The sequence below is a fragment of the Megascapheus bottae genome, chromosome 10 (assembly GCF_031878675.1).
Source record: "Megascapheus bottae isolate mThoBot1 chromosome 10, mThoBot2.hap1, whole genome shotgun sequence".
NCBI classification, from domain to species: Eukaryota; Metazoa; Chordata; class Mammalia; order Rodentia; family Geomyidae; genus Megascapheus; species Megascapheus bottae.
The window spans coordinates 41,351,270-41,377,057 of record NC_143518.1 but is presented as its reverse complement, the minus strand read 5'-3'; the positions used below and the strand labels follow the sequence as shown (position 1 = coordinate 41,377,057).

At 45.8% G+C, this 25,788-nt stretch overlaps 1 protein-coding gene across 4 annotated transcripts in view; it reads right to left on the bottom strand.

Annotated features, from left to right (window-relative positions):
• The window catches only part of Pi4kb (phosphatidylinositol 4-kinase beta), a 39,388-nt gene extending 18,765 nt beyond the window's left edge, over positions 1-20,623 (bottom strand). For 2 of the 4 annotated variants that reach the window (XM_090341017.1, XM_090341019.1), the window contains exons 1-3: positions 20,236-20,623; positions 8,039-8,975; positions 1,226-1,270 (exon numbers count right to left, since the gene is read on the bottom strand). In XM_090341017.1, the coding sequence (XP_090197143.1) occupies positions 1,226-1,270; positions 8,039-8,947 (954 nt within the window). In that variant the 5' untranslated portion in view covers positions 8,948-8,975; positions 20,236-20,623. The remainder of the gene's footprint in view (positions 1-1,225; positions 1,271-8,038; positions 8,976-20,235) is intronic. The other 2 variants (XM_090341018.1, XM_090341020.1) reach the window with 1 other exon arrangement.
• Between the last annotated feature and the right edge of the window lie 5,165 nt (positions 20,624-25,788).

Genomic DNA, 25,788 nt, shown 5'->3' with positions numbered 1-25,788 from the left:
AACAGAAAGAGATGGACTGAGAGAAAGTAATCAAAGAGGGTGTCAGAATTAGGAATGTTTAAGGGATTAGAGAGAAGAGGGATAAAGAAATATAGTAGTATTGGACTTCTTTGAACCCTGAAAATATCCTGGGGGCTTAATAGAAAAGAATGAAGCCCTGGGTTCAAGCCTCACAGGAGGATAGAAAGAAATGACGAGAGCAAGTGAGAGAGAAGAGAAAAAGAAATATCTGAGCCCTTAATCCATCCACTCAGGTGGCGACCAGTTATCATCCCAAGGACTCTCCACCCCAACCAATAGCTATCTCATATTATAAAATCAGCATTTGAGATGGGGACCTCATGTTACCTGAGTATGTCAGAAATGTGACCCCTAAGTTACAGGACAATGTTGGAAATGTGACCCCAGGCCTCTGGAGAGGCTCTGCCACATGGGAGGAGATAACAATCATGACTGAAAGGGGAGCGGCACAGAACACTGAAAATTGATTAGGTAGACAAATAAAATAGAAAAGTAAAATAGAACAATAAAAAAAATTGGGAAAAAATCATTTAAACTCCCAGAGGGTCCAGCATTTCCTCTCACGTCTTTATCCAGCAATAAGGTCCAAGACACTGTGGGTCCAGAGGGTCAGGAGTTAGTCCAGAGGGAATAAGAAAGGAGAATGGGGGGAATTAAAGAACAACCTGGACAGTGAACTGGGAAAAGGAAAGAACTCAGACCTGGAAGAAATGTGGTTAAAGTTAAAATGGAAAACCAGTTGTGGTCAGGTTCTGTTTGATTTTGGAGTTGGCCCCAACCAGCACAGGGTCTACCATTTAGAAGACTGGATAAATACTTTGTGGTCAGATGGCAGAAGCCACGGGGAAGAGTTCTGGATGGGAGAAATAAGACCCAAAGGGCTTCTGCCAAGCAGTCCTTGGCTCTAATCCAGGAGTGATTTCTACCTCTTTCCCAGCTGTCTGTTCCAGAGATCCAGGAGCTGGCATGGAACAGCACAACATCTAGCCAGTGTCTCTGAGAGTAGGATCAACTGAGCTTGTCTGCCTGGGCTCATGTGGATACCTCCAGGTCTGGGAGGCCTGAAAGGGAGATGCTGATCTTCCAGGAGTTAAAGGGGCCTTTGAACTCTAGCCTTGGCCTGGAGGCTCAGGAGACTTGGGACGGAGAGGAAATGCGGCCATGGGGGGAGCCTGCCACCCAGTCCCAGCCTGGCCCCACTTACGGAACTGAATGAATTATCAATACTCTCGGTGCTGGAGGAGAGCTCCTGGGAAAGGGCCAGAGGGCAAAGGGAGGAAGAGGGGGCAGGGAGGGAAGGGAAAGAGACAAAGGCAAAGAATTTAGCTCCAACTTGGACCATAAATGCTTCTCTTGTGTGGCACTAATTTAGTGAAAGACACATAAACCCAGAAATCCCACTTGCCCAATTCTAGACATTTGTGGGATGCTAAAAGGACAGCTCAGACCTGGAGTCAGAAAGGCTGAAGAGACAAGGCAGCCTCTGCTTTTCAGTTTATTCTTGTCTATTCTTGGCCTGAATAAGTCTTATTTTGGGTACCAAATCCTAAAGTTGGGTGCTTTTGGCAGTAACTACACTGCCTAGCTTCCCTGTTCTTCTACACCTACTCACACGCTCTCAACCAACCCCTTCTTCAAGAAGATCACCAAGAGGAGATGACTCAATAGGCTGCATGACTCTCACACTCGAAACCCTATGTTTCTCCAGCTTTTTGGAAATGTCAGGAAGAGCTAAACTTTCTTTGCCAAATACATTTACCTCTTCTCCAATCTGTTTCTGGATCACCCAGGGACGCCTAACCCCAAGCTTGAGCCCATTGAGAAGGGCATTTAAGACCCATGACACAGAAGCTGGGTGCTCTGGTTTGGATGCTGGAAGAAGTAATACTAGATCAATCTCATATCCATCAAACGTTCTAAAGCTTCCTGACAGACTACTTCACTTGACATTTAGTATATTACAAGTTTGTCTTTTTTTTTTTTTTAATGTGGGTTACATAGGGTTTGAACTAGGCCTAGGTTTTGTCCCTGAGCTCTTCAGCTCAAGGCTACCACACTACCTCTGGGCCTGGGCCTGGCCCCACTTCCCAATTTCTAGAAGTTAATTGGAGATAAGAGATTCTGGGCTGGCTTTGAACTTTGATCCTCTGATCTCAGCCTCCTGGTAGCTGAGTACAGGCGTGAGCCACTGCACCTGGCTCCAAGTTTATCTTCCTTAAATTGGGCAGTTAGGTTCTACCTAAATTCACTGGAGAAAGATGATTACTAGCTGGGCATTAGCTGGCCTAGTCCTAGCCCAGGGTATCATCTAAGTATCACCCCCATTCCCATATCTTAACTGGTGTCAGTGAACAAAACTGGGGACAGGGATGGTAGCTGAACTCTCATTCAGTAGTTCTGCAAAAGCACTTAAAGCACAGGGCCATCTTGGATTATGTTCAGCAAGGTCTACAAAGGCAGGGTTCAGGGACAGTTCTCACATATCAACAGCAAGAAGCAAAGGACCTGTGCTGAGAAGGCAAAGTCCTGAAAGCTCCCAGGGCAGGAAAGCCATGGACACTGAGTTCTAGTTTACAAGTAGCATCTCAAGTATCAACTTAATTCAGTTTCATGTTTTAAGTTCTATTCTAGCTGGAGGTCCTATAATTGGGTTCTTACTTGGAAAATCTGGGCAGAAGAGCACTTGCAGGGAAAAGCGGCACTGGGAAACACTCCCATGCAACAACTCTTCCAATTCAGTAGAAGTGTGAGAGACAATGCAGGTAGTGATGGTACCAGAATCTATGACAACTTGGTTCAATTTCTACACTTGATTGGGTTGGGGAAGGAATAGCAGGCAGGACACTGGCTCTATGAGCAATGCTCTGGCCCATTCTCTCACAGAAAGGTCTCAGTAGGCTCATTAACAGACTTGGGGGGAGGGAGGTATACTATGACCTGCCCCTCTCCTCCTACTCCCTGATCTTGAGTCACTCATACTGAGTCAGCTGCAGGGAATAAAGCTCAGGCCAAGAAGCTGACATCACACCATATCTGGGTGGAAGGCCCCCTGGGCTCCTAGTGTGACATGCAGCAGATTTCTCTGTACAAAGGTTGCACTCCTGAAAAGAGAAAATCGATCTAGTGTCATAATGTGGGATAGGACGGAGGTGGAACCTAAACCACTCCCTGCATCCCCATTCTATGCCAAAATATTTGTCACATTTGGTTACAAATGGAAGGGAAGGCTGCCTGAGCAAAGAGCCCAAAGTGGCTGGAAAAAAACAAACCAAAAACAGAAACAAAAGGTTTGGAGGAGAATAGTGGGAGATGGGTGAAATCAGTGCTAAAGACTTCTCATCATGGGGGAATACCAAAGATTCCTCATAAAAAAATAATAAAATGGAACCCTCTCCGAAATGTAGGCAGAAAAGAGTTGTGTTGGGAGACTCCAGGCAAGAAGAGAAGTAGAGCAGCTCTTCTCTCTTCACTATTGTGCTACCAGAGTCTCAGGAGCTCCAAACTGTGGTAGAAGCACAGGATGAAACTTAGGACCCAAAAAGGAAAGCAGACAGCATAGCATTGGGGCTCACCTAGAGCCTCTCCTTTCCTGAAAGTCTGCTCAGGCTTCAGAAAATTTTATGCTTTGTGTTTATAATGTGTACTTTCTGAGCAGAAAACTTCAGGAGTCAAAAACTAACCTCCCTAGATACATGTTTTTTTTTTTTGCCAGTCCTGGGCTTGAGCTCAGGGCCTGAGCACTGTCCTTGGATTTTCTCAAGGCTAGAGCTCTACCACTTGAGCTTCAGCACCACTTCTGGCTTTTTTTTTCTATGTATGTGGTACCCAGGAATCGAACCCGGGTCTTCATGCATGCTAGGCAAGCACTTTAACCACTAGGCCAAACTCCCGGCCCCTAGATACATGGTTTTAATATCCCCTTATCAGTTACTATAGGGAGAAACAGAATTTTATCCTCTATTTTCTTTCTTTTTTTTTTTTGCCAGTCCTGGGGCTTGAATTCAGGGCCCAGGCACTGTCCTTAAGACACTTTGCTCAAGGCTAGCACTTTGCCACCTGAGCCACAGCGCCACTTCCAGGTTTTTCTGTGTTTGTGGTATCAAGGAATAGAACCCAAGCTTTGTGCATGCTAGACGAGGCACTCTACCACTAGGCAAGCACTCTACCACTAGGCTACTTTCCTGGCCCTGCTGTTTTTTCAACAGCGTTTGTACATCACACAAGGTCAGCTGCTGGGTGAATGAATGTTGCATGACAGGGGAGAAAGAAGAGGAAAGGAAGGAAATCCAGTTCCTTTGGTATCTAGAGGACAAAGGCCTTGATAGAGATATCCTCAAAATGCAAAAGGGTTTGGGAGAGACTCCCAAATGAAGACTCCAATACTTAGAAGCCTGGTGCTATATTTGTATTCCGTCTCTTTTTTATTCTCAGATTTCCTGAGGAGTCATAATGGATTCTGGTGTCTCAATCTGGCAGCATCAAATAATTCAGTTGTGCCTAGAGACTTGCAATCTTCATCCTTTACTGGATAAGGAGCTGGGTTGGGAAAGAGTGTTCCAGATGGAGAATCCACTCTAGAGCTTTTTTTTGGGGGGGGGAGAGGGGTGGAGTCACGGGGCTAGAACTCAGCCAGGGCACTGTCCCTGAGCTCTTCAGCTCAAGGCTACTGCCCTACCCCTGGGTCTGGGCATTGCCCTGAGCTCTTCAGCTCAAGGCTACCGCCCTACGCTTGAGCCAAGTCCCACTTCCCATTTTCTAGAAGTTAACGGGAGATAAGAGTCTCAGGTGCTTTTGTGCCCAGGCTGGCTTTAAACCTTGATCCTCAGATCTCAGGCTCCTGAGTAGCTAGGATTACAGGTGTGAGCCACTGTGCTGGCTCAGCTTTTTTTTTTTTTTTTTTTCTGGTCTTGGGGTTTGAATTCAGGACTTGGGCACTATCCCTGAACCTTTTTGTGCCCAAGACTAACAATCTACCATTTGAGCTACAGTACCACTTCTAACTTTTTCTGGTCATTTATTGGAGATAAGAATCTCATGGACTCCAGGTATGTTGGCTCAAGCCTGTAATCCTAGCTACTCAGGTGGCTCAGATCAAAGGCAGCTCAAAGCCAGCCCGGGCACTAAAGTACTAAAGTCTATGTGAGACTCTTATCTCCAATTAACCACTAGAAAAATCAGGGAAGTGGTGCTGTGGTTCCAGAGATAGGGTGGTAGCCTAGAGCTGAAGAGCTCAGGGACAAGGCCCAGGCCCCAGAGTTCAAGCCCCACAATCAAAAAAAAAAGTCTCATGGACTTTTCTGCTGGGGTTGGGACTGGCTTTGAACCGTGATCCTCAGATGTCAGCCTCCTGAGTAGCTAGGATTACAGGCATGAGACACCAGCGCCTGGCTGGCCCTAGAGCTTTATACACTCAGAATACCTGCCTCTTAAGAATCATCCATAATCCTGGAGCAGAAGTTAGATGTTAAGAGGAGGGACCCCAGACCAGCAGAGGGCAAAGAGAAACTCTAAGGCCTAAAGGTTTCTTAGGATTTCTGGACCTAAGATGAGGACTAAAAAATGGACACAGCAAAAAGCCAAGCCTGAGAAGAGGCACCAAGGAACTCACTTCTAGCTGCTCACATTCTTTTTCTTTTCTTTTGTAGGTCATGGGCCTTGAACTCAGGGCCTGGGCACCTTCCCTGAGCTCTTCAGCTCAAGGCTACTGCTCTACCCTTAAGCCAAGCTCCACTTCCCGTTTTCTAGTGATTAACTGGAGATAAGAGTCTCTCCATGATCTTTAGTGACTGGGCTGGCTTTGGACCTTGATCCTCAGGTCTCAGCCTCCTGAGTAGCTAGGATTACAGGTGAGAGCCACTGTGCCCCAACTCTCACACTCATTTTGTCAATCTTAAAACCTTAGATAACACATCTATAAAACATTGTGTGCCATTATAGATCCACCAGAATCTAGAGGATTTTTCTTGCTCTTCAACAGTCTCTCTTCATGGACTCTGGATTCAGCTGCTAATCTCAAACAGAAATGAAAAAGAGCCACCCATTGTGGTTCCCACACAGCTTGGGCTTTGTCTGTGCATGGATGTGAAAGGATAGATGGCTATAGCTGGGGCCTTTCTTCCCTAGTGGCCTCTCACAGCTGGCATCTGAGCAAGTAGATGCTGAGAAATAACGAAGGCAGCTCAGCTGAATAGTCATGAACACAAGCTATAGATTTGGGTCCTGATCTGATATTCACCAGTTCAGATACATTGAGGAAATCAACCTCACTGTGTCCCAGTTTATTCCTTGGTAAGATACACTGAAGGCTGTTATAAGGATTACATGTAAAGCACTTGACATAATTCTTAACACCTAGTAAGTGCTCAACAAAAGCTAATACTTTTGGGCTGGGAATGTGGCTGAGTGGTAGAGTACTTGCCTAACATACATGAAGCCCTGGTTCGATTCCTCAGTACCACATAAAGAGAAAGAGCCTGTGGCTCAGGCGGTGAAGTGCTAGCCTTGAGCATAAGAAGTTCAAGGACAGTGCCTAGGCTCTGAGTTCAAGTCACCAGATTGGCAACAACAACAAAAACCCACTTTTGGCTTTACCACTATTCAACTATCATAATAAAACATATTTCTAGGTCAGGTAAGGTAGCTCAAATCTGTAACCATAGCTACTTGGGAGGTGGAGATCAGGGGAGCATAGACTAGCCTGGGGAAAATGTTATTGAGACTCCATTTGGACCCTCAGTGGTGTGCACCTGTCATCCCTATTAACTTAGGAACACACAAATAGGAAGCTTGAATCTGGGACAAGGCATAAGAAGTCACTATCTGGAAAGTACCCAGTAAAAGTAAAAGAGGGCTGGTCGACTGGCTCAAGCAATATAACAAGCATGAGACCCCGAGTTTAAACCCAAATACCACCACAAAACAAAGACAAAAACAAACTAAAATATCCTCAAAATTTTCCAGGGAGAGCAGGCCCTGTAGTCTTCCCTCTTTCTTTTCCTTTCCCGATTACGATGACTTCCCTGTACTTGAAAGAAATCCCATTGTATCAAAAACGTGGGTGGATTGTGCCCCACAGAGGCTGAGACCAGGACCATGGCCATATACATTTTCCAACAGTACAAAGTCCTCATTTTTTTTCTCCCTTCTTTTCTAAGTTAGGCTGATAGCCAAGATAGAAGCCTGGACAATGGGGAATCAGAGAAGACTAGGACATCGCTAGCTGGGACACCGGTCTCCAAACTTGCCTGTCTATTGGGCCATTTTCCCTGGTCTGTCCAGATGTGCTGAAAAGGATAGCTATAACCTACAGATATGCTTATTTCCTCTCTGCTCTATATCTAACAGTAGATACCCCAACTGCTGCTATGGCGTCCTGTTCCTCACGCTTAGATCCTTGACCAGGCACTAGATTTACTCTGCTAAGATTGCTTCTTCCTTCTCTTTGTGCTTCTCCCAAATGAAGGCAGGGGGGCAGAACATTCTGCAGATGTTTTGGTGATAGGGTATGAACCTTACTCTATGTAAATAAGAAGTATTCAGGGAAAAGGAGAGGGACTAAGAGAAGTGACAAGGAAAACAAAGCTGACATTCTATTTAACATCTCCTCTCCTGCAGCACACACAAAGACCATAGGCCCTTTTCCCTCCAATTGCTGCCCTGATAGCTGTCTTGAGTCTTAAGCCTTGGTGGAGACCTTCTCCATCACAGTTCAGCAAGTAGTTAATGGAATGACAGTGCAGTTTAGTGAAAACTGGACAGAATCAGAAGGATCAGTCTTCCATTAGCTTTTGACCTGAGGCAAGTCACTTTATCCTTCCAGGTCTCTTGTTCTTCCTCTGTAAAATGAGGCAGTTGGAATACATGAATTCTAAGATCTTTTTCCATTCTATTATTCCATGCTTTTATCAGTGAAATGAAACAGTGGAAAGGACAGAAAGGACAGAATAACCCTATGTAAGACATCCTGCCTTCATGCAGCCCTCTCACGTTGCCTTTGTATCCCTCCCCCAAATTTTACCTCATCTTCATTTTCCACCTTAGGGTTGCTGGCTGTTCGTTTCAGGTTGTTGCTGAGACTTATGCTGGCAGTGGCATCTGATTTAGAGCGCTGGTGAGTCCTTTTGGAGGGAGACAGCCCTGTGTCAGGAGCTGGGTTCAAGGAGGGCAGCTCCCTCTTTCGGTGAGCTGGCTTTAGCTCATCTGAGAGGATCAGCTTCCGTAACTTGGTCCCACGAGAGTGTCGTTGAGTGGAAATGTGCATGTCTGAAGAATAGGCCCCGAGCAACAGGGCACACTGGAGGGAAAAGTTAATGCTCTGGCGACAACGGTGGACAATGTAGGGCTTAATAGCATCACCCACGTCCTCATCCATGTGGATGTACATGTTAAGCAACTGGGGCAGATAGAAGTCCACATCTTCATTGCGAAAGCAGAAAAGCCGGTTGCCAATGTAGGCCTGCACTCCAGGCTCCTTGGAGTTATACAAGTATGAAATGGCCATAGAGATGTCAAACAGTTTTGACTCAAACAGCCTCAGCAGCCAAGACTGTTTGGCTGAGTTGTTCTGCCGACGCCTTCTTGCTCCTTTGGCCGTTCCTGAGGTCACAGCAGCTTCCAGCTCATCTTCCTCTTCCCTGATCTGGGCAGGCGGATCATCCAGGCAACGGATCTCACTGTCCACACCATCCCCATTGACCAACTCCAGTGGGGTGCCTCTGCTAGAGATGGCCACACCTCCGTGCAAAAGCTTGACTTTTTCCAGCACCTCTTGGCAGGCCTTCTGGGCCACCTCAGGGTCAATCACTGATAGTTCCCCGACCCCCTCCGTGATGACGCTTAGCAAGGAGCCCCCATTATTCCCTGGTGGGCTAGAAGTAGGCTCAGAAGTTGGCTTCAGGGGGGCAGGCTCCACTACCATGTCTCCCATGGCTACAGCCAGACTTCAAGCTTCCAAGCTATAGCAGGATGGAGGGAGAAAGGGAGACATACATATACTGGTTAATGGTGTCATCCACAGGTCTTCCCTTCGCCATGAAATCTTACCAGGCATTTCCTCCTTCTGCCTTCCTGGAGTCCTTCAAAATCATAGGAAAAGTTATCTCCTTCCAGGAAGCTTACCCTCGCTACACCCATTTCTGATAATCCCATTTTTCTTTTTCTTCCTGCATCAGTTTCTCACTTTGACCTCACTCTTCAGCTTGTATGTGCAAATGTTACTTTATGTTTCTATGAACTTACAGATATCATGGGTACACTGGGAAGCAATTCTGCTTATTCCCTTGTCTAACTCTGTAAACTCTATTTCTTCCTCATCATGTATCTCCCTTCAAATGACTCCATTAACCCTTTTCTTTTCCTCTTCAAATTGAATATCCTACTCATATAAATTCTGTATCCAGCCAGGCATGGTGGCTCATACCTGTAATTGTAATCCCAGCTTCTCAGGAAGCTGAGATCTGAGGATCAAGGTTCAAAGCCAGTCTGGGCACAAAAGGACCTGAGACTCTTATCTCCAATTAACCTCTAGAAAACAGGAAGTGGGGCCTGGCTCAAGGGTAGGGCAGTAGCCTTGAGCTGAAGAGCTCAGGGACAATGGCCAGGCCCCACAAGCCCCATGACCCACCAAAAAAAAAAAAAAAATCTGTACATAGGTCCTAAGAAGCTCATCTTTACTTAGTATTAGTCTTGATATACTTTTCTAATTACAGATACTTTCTTAGCTTTTGTCCTCAAATTCAAAGCTCCTAGGGCATAAGGGCCAACAAATACTACACTAGGCTTTGCTTATAACAGCTCTAAAGTTGCCATCGACCCTTCAAAAGCTGTACAAAACCAGACTCTGGTGGCTCACGCCTGTAATCCTAGCTACTCAGGAGGCTGAGATCTGAGGATCATTGTTCAAAGCCAGCCAGGGCACTAAAGTCTGTAAGACTCTTATCTCCAATTAACTACAAGAAAACTGAAAGTAATGTTGTGACTTAAAGTGCTAGAGCACCAGCATTGGGCTGAAGAGCTCAGGGACAGTGCCCAGGCCCTGAGTTCAAGCAAAAACAAAACAAAACAAAACAAAACAAAAAAAAAAAAATCTCAAGGACAGTGCCCAGGCCCTGAGTTTAAGCCCCAGTACTGGCAAAAATAATAAAAATAATATAGATAGTTATCATAAAGGTGATGTACAGGGGGGCTTACAGTTACATTAAGTCAAGTGAAGTGTCTTCCTTCCTTCCTCTCCCTCCCTTTTTCCATCTCTCTCTGTTTCCGTGTCTCTCTGTCTTTGTCTCTTTTTCTGTCAGTTATGGGGCTTGAACTCAGGGTCTGGGTACTGTTCCTGAGCCAATTTGTGCTCAAAGTTAGCAGTGTACCACTTTGAGCCACAGTACCATTTCTGGTTTTCTGGTAGTTATTTGGAGATAAGAGTCTCATGGACTTTCCTGACCAGCTTTGAACTGTGATCCTCAGATCTCAGTCCCTTGAGTAGCTAGGATTACAGGTATGAGTTACCAGTGCCTAGTGAGTATGTATTTTTGGACAATGTAACCTCTTATCTCACTTTTACCACTTTCAACTTTTTTTTCAGTCATGGGGCTTGAACTCAGGGCTGGGTGCTGTCCGTGAGCTTTTCTGCTCAAGACTAGCACTCTTACCAATTTGAATGACAGCTCCACTTTTCTAGTGGTTGGAGATAAGAGCCTCTTCGACTTTCGTGCCTGAGCTGGCTTTGAACTACCATCTTCAGCTCTCAGCCTCCTGAGTACAAATGATTACAGGCATGAGCTACCAGTGCCTGGCTCCAACTGTAACATTTATGATAGCTCTCTCCTGACCCACTGCCATACACATTCTCCAAGTATTGGAGGAATTATAAGAAGACAAAAAGAGGGGCTGGGAATTTGGCCTAGTGGTAGAGTGCTTGCCTAGCATGCATGAAAACCCGGGTTTGATTCCTCGGTACCCCACATACATAGCAAAAAGCCAGAAGTGGCGCTGAGGCTCAAGTGGTAGAATGTTGGCCTTGAGAAAGTCCAAGGACAGTGCTCAAACCCTGAGCCCAAGCCCAGGACTGGCAAAAAAAAAAAAAAAGAAGACAAAAAGAAATCCTGTTAAGACTTGTAGATCTAGAAGTTCTGGGGTTTTTGTTTTCATGTGTATTGGCGGAACCTGGGGCTTGAACTCAGGGCCCAGGTACTGTCTCAGAGCTTCTTTTGATCAAGGCTAGTATTCTACAACTTGAGCCACAGCCCCACTTCTAGCTTTTCTGGTAGTTTATTGGAAATGAGAGTATCACGGGGACTGGAAATATGGCTTAGTGGTAGAGTGCTTGCCTAGCATGCATGAAGCCCTGGGTTAGATTCCTCAATACCATATAAACAGGAAAAAGCCAGAAATGGCACTGTGGCTCAAGTGGTACAGCATTAGCCTTGAGTACAGAGAGAGTCATGGACAGAGTCCAGGGCTTGAGTTCAAACCCCAGGAAGGGGGGGCACACACAGGAAGAGGGGGAAGAGTCTCATGCTTGAGCTTTCCTGCCTAGGTTAGCTTTTCTAACTAGTAGCTACCATTATAGATATAAGCTGACTACAGCCGAGCTTGTTATAGTTTTTGTTTTTGTTTGGTCCTGGGTCTTGAATTCTGGGCCTTGGTGCTGTTTCTGAGCTCTTCAACTCAAGGCTACCACCCTACCCTGGAGCCTCAGCCCCACTTCCTGTTTTTTTTTTTTTTTTTTTTTTTGCCAGTACTGGGCTTGAGCTCAGGACCTGAGCACTGTCCATGGACTTTCTCAAGGCCAGAGTTCGATCACTTGAGCCTCAGCACCACTTCCAGCTTTTTTACTACGTATTTGGTACCGAGGAATCGAACCTGGGTCTTCGTGTATGCTAGGCAAGCACGTTACCACTAGGCCAAAGTCCTGACCCCCCACTTCCTGTTTTCTAGTCGTTAATCAGAAATAAGAATCTCTCGGACTTTAGTGCCCTGCAGACTTTGAACTGAGATCCTCAGATCTCAGCCTTCTGAGTAGCTAGGATTACTGGAGCCACCGCACTAGCTGGCACATCATTTTCATAATATTTTTTTTAATTGGGGGGGGAAAAAGGAAAGTTCACTCCTGGATTTAATTTTCCTGATTCAGTTTGAGCTTGGTATTTAGTAGTAAGGCAACAACTCTTTTACTGTGCTCTCTCCTAAAATTAGGCAATGTCCTCCTTTGAGCAGTAGAACCAGCGTGGCTCCCTCTGTGAATCTGTCTCTACTTGAAACTATGTGTTGCATAGGAATAATAAGAAGGAAGCTTTAATCATTCCCAGACACACCTTTGTAGGGCACTCTCCTCAGAGGGCCACCTTAATTCAACTGGGACCGCTACCTTTTAGGTCTGTTTAGAAACTCATATGCTAGCTGCCATCATCCTATATAAACAACTCTTTCTTAGTATCTCTATGCTTGGCACATCCTTCTCTTTTTCTCTACTTCAGAGACTGCTAGGTCAACAAAAGCTTCAAGAAGTCCTCTGTTCAAAACTTTAAAAAGGGGCCCAGGAGTTTGGCCTAGTAGTAGAATGCTTGCCTAGCATGCATAAAGACCCAGATTCGATTCCTCAGTACCACATACATAGAAAAAGGTGGAAGCAGTGGATGGCTCAAGTGGTTCTAGCCTTGAGAAAACCCAAGGACAGTGCTCAGGACCTGAGCAAAAGCCCAGGACTGGGGGGGTCGGGTAACTAAAAAAGTTTGCTTAGCCTTAGATTTGATCCTTAGCACCACAATAAAAAATTAACAAGGGCCTGGCACAGGGCGCAGTGGCTCATGCCTGTAATCCTAGCTACTCAGAAGGCTGAGATCTGAGAATTATAGTTCAAAGCCAGCTCCAGCATTACACTACAAAGCCCAGAGACTTTTATCTCCAATTAATCACTAAAAAATGGGAAGTGGGGCTGTGGCTCCAAGGTTGGGTGGGAGCCTTGAGCTGAAGAGCTCAGAGACAGTGCCTAGGCCCTTGAGGTAGGGCAGTAGCCTTGAGATGAAGAGCTAAAGGACAGCACCCAGACACAGAGTTCAAGCCCCATGATCCCCCCCCCACACACACACAAAAAAAAACAAGGGGCCAGGAGTTTGGCCTAGTGGTAGAGTGTTTGCCTAGCATGAACAATGATCTGGGTTCAATTCCTCTGTACCACATGCATGGAAAAAACTGGAAGTGGGGCCAGGAGTTTGACCTAGTGGTAGAGTGCTTGCTTGAAAACCCAGGTTTGATTTCTCAGTATCACATACATAGAAGAAAGCCAGAAGTGGTGCTGTGGCTCAAGTGGTGGAGCTCTAGTCTTAAGAAAGACTAAGGAGGACCGGGAGTTTGGCCTAGTGGTTAAAGTGCTTGCCTAGCATGCATGAAGACCCGGGTTCGACTCCTCGGTACCACATACATAGAAAAAAGCCGGAAGTGGTGCTGAGGCTCAAGTGGTAGAGCTCTAGCCTTGAGAAAGTCCAAGGACAGTGCTCAGGCCCAGGACTGGCAAAAAAAAAAAAAAAAAAAGAAAGACTAAGGACAGTGTTCAGGCCCTGAGCTTACGTCCAGGACTGGCCAAAACAAAACAAACAAAAAAACAAATATGCCAGGAACTGGTGGTTCACTCCTGTAATTCTAGCTCCCCAGGAGTCTGAGATCTAAGGATTATAGTTCAAAGCCAGATCAGGCAGGAATGTCCATAAGAATCCTATCTACAATTAACCACCAAAAGCTAAGGGACAGTGCCCTAGGCCCTGAGTTCAAATCTCACTATTGGCACAAAAATAAGCCAAAAAATTCAGACATAGTTCTCTGCATCAATTTATTTATTGTCAAGAATAAGAAACTAGCACCAGGGCCGGGAGTTTGGCCTAGTGGTTAAAGTGCTTGCCTAGCATGCATGAAGACCTAGGTTCGATTCCTCGGTACCACATAAATAGAAAAAAGCCGGAAGTGGTGCTGAGGCCCAAGTGGTAGAGCTCTAGCCTTGAGAAAGTCCAAGGACAGTGCTTAGGCCCTGAGCTCAAGCCCAGGACTGGCAAAAAAAAAAAAAAAAAAAAAAAAAAAAAAAAGAAACTAGCACCAATGTATCAAGCTCATAATTCTGGCTACCCAGGAGTCTGAGATCTAAGAATTGCAGTTTCAAGCCACCCCCAGCAGGAAAGTCTGTGATACTTTTAGTTCCAATCAACAACTAAAAAGCTGGAAGTGGAGCTATGGCTTAAATGGTAGAGCAATGGCCTTGAGTGGAAAAGCTAAAAAATGGAGCCTAGGCCCTGAGTATAAGCTCCAGTACTGACACACTGACAGACACACAGACACACACACACATCAAGTGACTTGTATAGTCCTCAAGGATCCTACAACTCAGATGTCACACTTCACTGGGTAGCCTAGGTGAACTCTCCTTCTACATGGCATGAAAGGGGGGAAAAAAGAGACCTTCTCTTCCTTAGCAAGCAGCAGGTTCCTAGAAAAGCAAAGTAAGAAGCAAGAAGGTGTTCACAACTAACTGTGCCTTGTGGCTTAGGTCTAGGCAAGGTAGAGAATCAAGTCAGAGCACCAGGGAGAAAGCAGCAGCTAGAGACTGTTCTGTGACTGAGCAGTTAAGTACATGTTTGCAGAGGGGAATTCTACCACTTGAACTAACTTCCTGATTTTCATCCTCAAAAGGTTCTAGGCAAAATACGGAACAAGGGGCCGGGAGTTTGGCCTAATGGTAGAGTACTTGCCTAGCATGCACAAAGACCAGGGTTCGATTCTTCAGTACCACATACATAGAAAAAAGCCAGAAGTGGTGCTATGTGTCAAGTGGTAGAGTGTTAGCGAGTGTTAGCTTTGAGAAAACCCAAGGACAGTGCTCAGGCCCTGAGCCCAAAGCTCAGGACTGGCAAAAACAAACAAACAAACAAAAAACCCAAACAACCTTCCACTGCCTTTTACTAAAAGACTTATTGAACTGGTCTTTCTCAGGATAGGATGACAAAGAACCCAAATCAATTACCTGCTATAGTTAATCATCATCCTCTTCAGGTCTTTTTCTACAGACTCCATAAGTATAAGTATGAATTGCTTTACATCAGTCTTAATGTTTTTACACATTTCAACATTTTCATAAAATGGTTTCTCTTCCTCTTGGTTTGTTACTATGTAATCAACAAGGCTATCCTCAAACTCACCATGCAGACCAGGACAGCCTTGAACTCATAAGTCTCCTCCCTCAACCTTCAGAGTGTACTACTACTACACCTAGCTCATAGAATGCTTTTTTTTTTTTGGTGGGTCATGGGGCTTGATCTCGGCCTGGGCGCTATCCCTGAGCTCTTCAGCTCAAGGCTACCACCCTACCCTTGAGCCAAGCCCCTCTTACTTTTCTAGAGGTTAATTAGAGATAAGTTTCTGGTCCTTTTGTGCCCGGGTTGACTTTGAACCATGATCTTCACAACTCAGCCTTCTGAGTAGCTAGAATTACAGGTGTGGCTCATAGACTGACCTTTAAGAGATCATTCTAGATCATTCGGAGTCTGGCATGAAGACATATTCCTGTTATCCAAACACTCTAAAACCTGAGGGAGAACAGCAGAAACTCCCATAGGGCCTAGCCTAAGTTATCTAGTGAGTTCAAGGCCATCTTGGGCTATGTAGCTAACTCTATTCTTTTTATAAGGTCTTTTGAGATGGATTCTGAGATGAAAAAAAAAAAAGGAAAGGCACGAATGTCTTTATTAGGTGGGTACCTACTAGGTGTTTAGCCAGGTGTCATAATGCATGGCTGTAAATCCTGTTAAGGTAAGAGTACAAGGTCAGTCTGGGCTTACACATAAGCAAGACACTTTCATAGGAGACAGAGGAGAGGAAGGGAAGGAAAAGGAGAGAGAGAGGAGGAGAGGGAAGAAGAGAGAAGAGACAGAGGAGGAGAGAGAGAGAGCATGAGATGGCTTGAGACTATTTAAAGTTAATGAAAAAGAGGACTGGAGCAGTAGATAAGTGTAGAGCATTTGTCTACCATGAATGAAATGCTGGGTTCTAATCCCTAATTGTGCCTCCCCCCCCCTCAAGTCAGTTATTGGGAAAGAAAGCTTCAAATATATTATTTATATTTATAGAAATGTCTAACAGAAGAAATAACATGATTGCATAAATAAGAGATATAAGTTAAATCCTCTTTTGTACCAGTGAATCAAGAAATCTCAAACGCTGGGTTGAGAATGGGGCTTAGTGGTAGAGTGCTTGCCTAGCACACTTGAAGCCCTGAGTTCGATTCTTCAGTACCACCACATAAATAGAAAAGGCTGAATGTGGCACTGTGGCTCAAGTGGTAGAGTACTAGCCTTTAGCAAAAGAAGCTCAGGGACAGTGCCCAGGCCATGAGTTCAAGCCCTAAGACTGGGGAAATCTCAAACACAAATGTTTTGTCTAAAGCTATGGTGACAAGCATCAGAACTAAACACTGATATAATTAAAGAGGTTTCACTTTGAGGGGGTAAGGAAAGGGATAAAAGGAAAAGGATTGCTGGTTTTTCTTTATTTTCATGTGTGTGTGTGTGTGTGTGTGTGTGTGTGTGTGTGTGTGTGTGAGACTTCTGAACTCAGGGTTTCATATTCTCAGCTTTCTTGCTCACAGCTGGTCCTCTACCATTTGAACAATGCCTCCAGTCTAGATTTTTGCTGTTCATTTGGCAATAGACTTTCACAGACTTTTCTGCACAGACAGGCTTTGAATAGTGATCGTTCAGGTCTAAGTCTTCTGAGTAGCTAGGATTACAGGCCTAAGCTTTCCTAGATTGTTGCTTTTTTTTTTTTTTTGGCCAGGCTTGGGCTTGGGCTCAGGGCCTAAGCACTGTCCTTGGACTTTCTCAAGGCTAGAGCTCTACCACTTGAGCCTCAGCACCACTTCCGGCTTTTTTCTATGTATGTGGTACCAAGGAATCAAACCCGGGTATTCATGCATGCTAGGCAAGCACGCTGCCACTAGGCCAGACTCCCAGCCCTAGATTGCTGATTTTAATCACATTTTTAAAAGTGTTATTGGATTTGTTACTAAGTACACGTATTCCCTAAAAAAAAAAAAATTAAAAAACAGATTGTGGCTCAGCTCACACCTGCAATCCTAGTTACTTAGGAGGCTGAGATCTGAGGATCATGGTTCAAAGACAGCCCAGACAGGAAAGTCAGTGAAACTCTTTGATAAATGACTTAGAAAAAGCCAGGAAGTGGTGCTGTGACTCAAGTGGTAGAGCACTAGCCTTGAGCAAAAGAAGCTTATAGTCAGAGCTCAAGCCCAGAGTTCAAACCCCAGGACTAGCAGAGAGGAGAGAGGGAAGGAAGGAGGGAGGGAGAATGGGAGGGGGAGGGAGAGAGAAGGAGAGAAAGGGAGAGAGAGAGGGAGAGAACGAGGGGGAGAGCAAGGGGGAGAGTGAAGGGGAGAGAGAGGGAGAGAGAGGGAGAGACAGGGAGAGAGGGAGAGAGAGAGGGAGAGAGAGAGGGAGAGAGGGAGGGAGAGAGGGAAGAAGGGGGGAGAGAGGGGGGGGAAAGGGAGAGAGAGGGCTGGCTTCGAACCTCAATCCTCAGATCCCAGCTAGGATTAAAGGTATGAAGCACTGGTGCCTGGCTTTAGTATGGTATTTTGAACTAAGGCCTCATGCTGGCTCAGCCATATCTCCATCCTGGCTGGTCTCTATCTAGGATTACAGCATGAGCTACAGGTGCTCTGCTTCAAACCTTTCTTTAAAGAGTGCTCAAATCATCTTTCCTTTTTGGCTTCAATGGTAACAATGAAGAAAAAAAATCCTCCATTTTACTTGTAGCTACTCAAAGCTAAGCAGTCAAGCAGGCTCAAGCCCCACCAGGAAGCAGATAATTGCTTACCCAAGGCCCCAAAGCGTGCTGGCATTAGGGGAGAGGGCATTCCCAAGCTACAGTAGGTGGGTAGGGAGGCAGTGGTCTAAAGGTAGTAAAGTAAATATTGAATTAGGTTAAGAACTCTGTGCAGGGATATGAAGCTTGTATAAGCAGATTCCAGCCAGACAGCCCAAGCCAGCTCTTAGAACCCCTGATGAAACTGGCAGATGGCAAAGGAGGCAACCTACATGCTCACCTTTGTCTGAACTGTTCCTCCCTTTTGCAAGTTCCAAATGTGCTTAGACTGGGCCCTCTCTTGTCCTATACTAATTACTGAAGGATCCTCCCAAACCTCTTTTCCAAATCAAAGCTCTCAGTTTATCCCTTTGGATAGTGTTCAACAAACATGTTCTCATGTAGTGTGAACCTAGCTAGAAGGAAGTAGAGAAAGTAGGGGAAATATTTCTGGTTGACGATGCTTCCAAGGAATAAAGCTTCTTCTATAAAGGGTATTATGAGCAGACTGCACTCTGGCTAACTTATGGCATAGAAAAAGGAGAAGTGAGATGAGCTGGCATAACTACTTTCAAATGGGACTAGAATTGGAAGATGAGTGGAATTTCACGTGTCCTCTTCTCTATCACAGGCCAAGAGAGATAGCATACAACTAGTTTCCAAGCCTAAGTTGTCTTTTCCAAGCCTAAGTTGTCTTTCCTAACCAGTTTCTTCAAAAGGCTTTCCCACAAACATTTTCTGCCCTCAAAGAATCTGGATTTCCATGGAAGGGAAATGGCACAGGTGGTTGGCAGCTTAATTCACTGAGGGGAAAAAGCAGGGCTGATGAAAGAAACAAGTCAGGAGCTTGTGCTTCAAACTTTCACTCATGGTTACGGACTGGAAAGATCCAGATGAAGGAAAATTCTCAGCATGACAAAACCACTAGCAATAAATGCCTTTTGTCTGAAAAACCAGAATGTTTTATAAACAAATAAACCAAGTGGAATTCTTCTCCCAACCCACATCCTGCTATTAGCCTTTTACTGCATTGATGCTTGTTGAGTGGGCCATTTTCACAAAAAGATCATTCTAGAAGTTAAGTGAGGAAGTTATATGCTGAACCCAGGCGATCTGGTTCTGAATGTACAAGCTTTTTCCATTGTCTGATTTTTTTTTCTCCATTTACCCCTATCAACCTCACCCTAAAACTGAGCTCAAATGAAATCAACCAAAACTATTTTAGTAAGCCTCAATCAGTAAACTGATTCCCCTTGGATCTCAAAAGTGTGTGGGGGGGGGAGGCACTCTATTCTGTTATTTATTTAACACGATCCAGAAATAATCCGAAACAAAATTTCTCACAACCTCATTCAGTTTCCATGCAGGCCTGTTCATCCCTCCTAGTGGCTGCTCCTGAGCAGTCAACAAAGTGTAATCTGATAGGGACTTCTTCAAAACTTGCTCCATCCTCCAGAAACACCCTTTTGTCCAGAAAAGCCTGAGACAGCTGAGGCTCCCCCTCCTCCCAACACATTTTCTTCTTAGTTCAAGGTTTAGCTGATCCTGAAATAAGTGGTATTTGGAGATAAAGAGTATGACAGAGAACACATAAAAGCCACAGGAAAAACAGAACGAAGTGACACAAAGATCAGCAAAATCCTTGAAACCACGGGGAGGTGTCAAAGTTGGAAATGGGAAGGATTGAGCCAGATCTTTCTCTTAGGGGAACATACCTCCAGAGGACTGGGATTGAAAAGGGGGAAAAGGAAGCTAGATGGCTCCAGGGATCATAAGACATCCTAGAGAAGGTGAGGGTTAAGGTCAAAGGAGAATGTCCACGGTAGTTCGGAAATGATGACAAGGGCCCATGATCAGCTCAGGAGGGAGGAATGGGCAGTTCTCGGAAGCCAGGAGCTGGGCGGGTGGGCGATAGGGAGGTCATGGCATCAGAAGCGGCGCAGGAAAAAAAAACAAACGGGAACTCCGGGCAGAGGGCGCACAGATTTCGGTGGAGTGGGGAAAAAATAGGAAAAGAAATAAAGGCGGAGTCCATGGGAAAGGTTTGGGGCAGAAACACAGAAGACGAGGATGGGCACCAGGGAAGGGAGCGGCGGAGGGAAGGGTTCATGACAGGAAAAACACTTAGGGAGGGAGGCGGTGCGGTAAGAAGACGGGGGGATCCTCAAGGCAGCAGGAGGGGCTCCACTGAAGGGGAACCAGAAGCCGAGGAGGACCCGGCCCCGCGGGGCGGGGGGGACACGGTGCAGCTGCCGGGGGGGCAGTTTTGTAGTCGAGTCCAGGTGGAGGAAGGCTGTGCGGGACCGGGAGCGCTCCCCGCCCCACGGGGCAAAGGTGACTCAAGGGGTAGGAGTCACTTACCTCCCGGGGACCCCCTGCGGAGGGGGTGCAGGCGGTCGGGGTCGGGCTGCCGACGCCGCCGCCTCAGCAGCAGCGGCCGCTCCCGGGTTCCATTGGCCGCCTGCGCTTCCCTGACAGCGGCCGCGGCGGCTGCACCAGGCCCCGGCTGCGGGGCTGCCCACGGCGCTGCCTGAAGGGGCCTTGATGCTGCCTCAACTTGGACCCTGCTCCACAGTCAGGACTAAAAGAATATACACCACAATAATAATAATAATAACTCTCCAGCAGGTCTCGATGCAAGGTTTGTTTGTTTTTTTTTCTGAATTCAAGGCTTTCTTCCCGGGATTTGCTTTCTGACTTTCCCGACGCTCAGGGTCCCCACAGATCCTACAGTAATCTAAGGAGTCGAGTGAGCTGCCCAGAAGATGCCTGTTCAAAAATAGAAAAGGGGGCGGGGAAGAGATATTTGGAATCTCCAGGGGGGGAGGAAGGGGCGGCGCCTACGGGTGGTAGGCGGGGCCAATATTGGAGAGGCGGACCTGAGTCGCAGGAGGTTTTGCCAGACTAAGGAAGCCGACGGGGTAGTAGTGCTAGACGAAGTGGATTAGGTGTCCGGGCATGGGCGCCCACTTAGAAAAGTACTTCTAGACACACAGGAACATGTAGATCACATGCGAGTGAGGCCTTTGAGCTAGCCACCAGGCTCCTGGAGCTGAAGTCCGTGGCTTTCCCTGCTCCCTAATCCTGCTTCACCTCCTTGGTAAAGCAGAGGTGAGACCCATGCCGGAGGGCCAGAAAGGAGGAGGGAAAGACCGGAGTGAGAGAGGAAGGCCTTTACTACTTTTTTCTTCATTTTTAAGGGCCATACCACGATTTTGCCTCTTTCCGCTTCGGGAATGTGCCAGTTTAACAGTAACCGCGGCTGCGGTTCTGCCTCCGAAGTCATCCCCTGGCTGGGAGAGGTAAGTGACATGATAAGGACATACAAAAGACTAAATAAATAGACAAAATGGGCTAATGGTGTTGGTGTTGTGTATTTGTTGGTTAGCGTTGATGAGAGACTTCTTCCTCCTCAGAACCTCTATCCCAGTCTTTCCTAAAGGATTTAATTAATATCTAACACCCCCTTAGAATCTTACCTGATATTCTACATTGAGGGTAGTTATTTGGCATCCAGATCTTGGATGCCATCCATCTTCCTTGCCACTGACAAGCTGATTTGTGATAACTGATCTTATTTAGGCTCAAGTTTCCTTCCTTTCCTTTTGAGAGATAAGGTCTTCCATTGCCCAGGCTGGTCTAGAACTCCTGTGCTCAAATGATCCCCTTACCTCAGCCTATTTAAAGTAGCTGGGACTATAATAGCCGCATGTCATCCACCCCAGACTTGAACTTCGTTTTCTGTGTCTGCAAAGTGGATGCAGTAATATTAACTCCTCACAAAGTTTTGTTAGGATCAAGAGAGTACCTATCAAAGCCAGGTGCCGGTGGTGGTTCATGCCTGTAACCTTAGCTACTCAAGAGTCTAAGATTTGAAGATCACATTTCAAGGTCAACCCAGACTTGGCTGGCCAGTTAATAAGATGAAAGTAGATCTATGGCGCAGATGATGGAGCACCAGCTCAGGGACAGTACCATGTCCTGAGTTCAAGTCCCAGTACCGGAGAAGAAGAAGACAATTTAGTTTGTAGATATTAGATATTGGATATTATACAGCAGAATAAAAGAGAGGCCGGGAGTTTGGCCTAGTGGTTAAAGTGCTTGCCTAGCATGCACAAAGACCCAGGTTCAATTCCTTGGTACCACATACATAGAAAAAAGCCAGAAGTGGTGCTGAGGCTCAAGTGGTAGAGCTCTAGCCTTGAGAAAGTCCAAGGACAGTGCTCAGGCTCTGAGCCCAAGCCCAAGACTGGCAAACAAACAAACAAACAAACAATAGATTCATTTACTTGGGATCAGAGGGCTAAAATGAGAAAAGACTTGGGGAAGACTGTGCCAGTAAGGACCTGGGAATTGTGAAGGGGAGCCAGGTCAGGAGTGGAGGAGGGGGAGCAGCAGGTACTCCTCCACAACCTTGTTCAGCTGTTCAGCGAATAGGCTGCAGATTGCTTCAAGTATTGCTGAAATAAACTTGTTGCATCTTCCATTTTAAAAACAGAGTGCATGCGTCTATTTTAAACTCCCCCAAATCTCCAAATCACCCGGTTGTCCGGTATTCCAGTGGATAGATGCGTCCCAGCCCCAGTCCTGGTGCGGACGATAGTTCCTTGGCTGTACCCTATTACTGGTGGTTTATTTTCCCATATGCCGATTACTTCTAATGTCGGTAGCCAGGGCCAGTCCCTCATCTCTCCACACTGGGATACTGGCAACAGCTCTACACTTTGTTTTCCATCCACTAATACCATCTCCTCACCTTTTATTTATTCCTTTTCTTTCAACTAACAAATAAGTATAATGCTGGATGTTCTTCCAGTTTCTCACTTTTCTCTATATACAGCTCTTCCAGCCATCCTGTCTTTCCTAGGTTGCAGTGGTATGCCACATCCCCACCACCTTGCCTTTTCTAAAATGCTCTACTGGTTTTTACTTTACCTCCAAGCCTTACGTTTTCCACAAAGCCTTTCCAGATTATTCAGCTCACATGGCATTTACAGTTCTCATAGTCTTAAAGCAGCAGCTTTCATTTTTTTTCACCATATGCCTATGTTATCTTTGCTTTATTCTTACTTACTTTGTGCTGGTCCTGGGGCTCAAACTCAGATTCCTGAGCTTCTTTTGCCCAAGGCTCTACCAGTTGAGCTGCAGCTCCACTTCTGGCTTTTTCTGTTTATATGATACTGAGGAATTGAATTCAGGGCTTCTTGCATGCTAGACAAGCACCATTAAGCCCCATTCCCTGCCCATCTGTGAGACTCTTATCTCTAACTACCAGAAAACTAGAAGTGGTGCTGTAGCTCAAAGTGGTAGAAGGCTAGCCTTTTGCTGAAGAGCTCAGGGACAGCACCCAGGCCCAGAGTTCAAGCCCTATGATGGGGAGGAAAAAAAGAAAAGAAAAGAAAGACAAAGGGCCGGGAGTTTGGCCTAGTGGTAGCGTGCTTGCCTAGCATGCACGAAGACCAGGGTTCAATTCCTCGGTACCACATACATAGAAAAAAGCTGAAAATGGTGCTGAGGCTCAAGTGGTAGAGCTCTAGCCTTGAGAAAGTCCAAGGACAGTGCTCAGGCCCTGAGCTTAAGCCCAGGACTGGCACAAAAAGAAAAGAAAGACAAAGGAAAAAATATTACAACTTTTTACATAGACTCCTAGCAGCATGAATAAGACAGAGAACTTTCTCATTAAAATATAACTATATTGGGGCCAGGAGTTTGGCCTAGTGGTAGAGTGCTTGCCTAGCATGCACGAAGTCCTGGAGTCCTGGGTTCAATCCCTCAGTACCACATACACAGGAAAAGCCGGAAGTGGTGCTATGGCTCAAGTGGTAGAGCTCTAGCCTTGAGAAAGTCCGAGGACAGTCCTCAGGCCCTGAATTCATGCACCAGGACTGGCAAAAAAAACAAAACAAAACAAAACAAAACAACTATGTTTTGGATCAATTACAGCACATAATTGTTAGCACTTTGCTAAGTAAATTAAAAAGTAAGGGAAAATACTAAGGCAGAAAAACTATATACCATTTAGCTGAATCCTTCACAAAAGATGAGGATAAATGCCTAAATCAGTGTTGTGAACATTGTAGACCCTGGGTCAGGCTAAGTAAAGGGTTAAAAACCTGGGACTCCTGAATTAAATCTGGACTTTCACCCCACCTCCAATGCAGAGTCACACCCATGCTGAACAAACATTCTAGTGAGCTATACCCTCAGCCTTCTAAACCTGGACTGTATTTTTTTCCTTAGTGATACTGGGGTTTGAATTTAGTCCCTTGTGATTTATTAGGATGGTACTCTACTGCTTGAGCTATGCTGCCAGCCCTGTTTTTGCTGGTTATTTTGGAGAAGGCATCTAGCAAACTTCTGCTGTAGCTGGCCTGACCTATGGGAGCCACCAGTGCTTGGCTTTTACCCTGTACTCTAGCAGGGGCGAAAATAATCTCAAGTAAGGGGCACAAGCAGGCTCCTGGCAGAAGGACAAATTCTTTCTAGAGGAAAACACTCCTAATTTGGGTCCTGTTCAAATCCATAAGACAGGACCAGGAGTGTGGCCTAGTGGTAGAGTGCTTATCTAGCATACATGAATCCCTGGGTTCCATTCCTCAGTATCACATACACAGAAAAAGCTGGAAGTGATGCTGTGGCTCATGTGATAGAGTGCTAGCCTTGAGAAAGATCAAGGACAGTGCGCAGGCCCTGAGCTCAAGCCCAGGACTGGCAAAACAACAACAAAATACCCTAAGAAAAAAATGCCAGTGGGTCACTCCTGGCATTCTAGCTACAAAGGAGACTGAGATCTGAGGATCACAGTTTGAAGCCAGCTCAGGGAGGAAAGTTTGTGAAACTCCTATGTCTAATTAATACCAAAAAGCCTAAATTGGAGCTATGATTCAAGTGATAGGGTGCTACCCTTAAGCAAAAAAAAAAAAAAAAAAAAAAACCTCAGAGATAGCACCCAGGCCCTGAGTTCAAGCCCTAAGACTGGCACAGAAGCCAGATAGGGCTAGGAGTTTGGCCTAATGGTAGAGTGCTTGCTTAGCATGCACAAACACCCGGGTTTGATTCCTCTGTACCACATACATAGAAAAAGCCAGAAGTGGTATTGTGGCTCAAGTGGCAGACCACTAGCCTTGAAAAAACCTAAGGACAGTGCTCAGGCCCTGAGTACAAGCCCCAGGACTGGAAAAAATAAATAAATAAATAAAACAAAACCAAGGAAACAAGTTACCATGGGCAGAAGTCAGCAGAAAGCATCAAAACAGATTTAGAATCTTCCAAAACAGAATATAAAATAATTCAAATTTCAAAAAACATGTTCTCTGAACATAAATAAGATCAACATAAAAAAATATTCTAGGCCGGGAGTTTGGCCTAGTGGTTAAAGTGCTTGCCTAGCATGCATGAAGACCCGGGTTCGATTCCTCGGTACCACATACATAGAAAAAGCCGGAAGTGGTGCTGAGGCTCAAGTGGTAGAGCTCTGGCCTTGAAAAAGTCCAAGGACAGTGCTCAGGCCCTGAGCTCAAGCCCAGGACTGGCAAAAAAAAAAAAAAAATTCTAGTTCTTTCAAAACTTTTTTGCCCCAGTCCTGGGACTTGAACTTTTTTTTTGTTGTTGTTGTTAGTAGGGCTTGAACTCTAGGCTTGGGCACTGTCCTTGAGCTCTTCAGCTCAAGGCTAGCATTCTACCACTTGAGCCTTAGTACCACTTCCAGTTTTCTAGTAGTTAATTGGAGATTAGAGTCTCACAGATGGGCCGGGAGCTTGGCCTAGTGGGAAGAGTGCCTGCCTAGCATGCATGAAGACCCAGTACCACATACATAGAAAAAGCCAGAAGTGGTTCAGTGGCCCAGGCTAGAACTCTAGCCTTGAGGAAAGCCCAAGGACAGTGCTCAGGCCCTGAGCTCAAGCCCAGGACTGG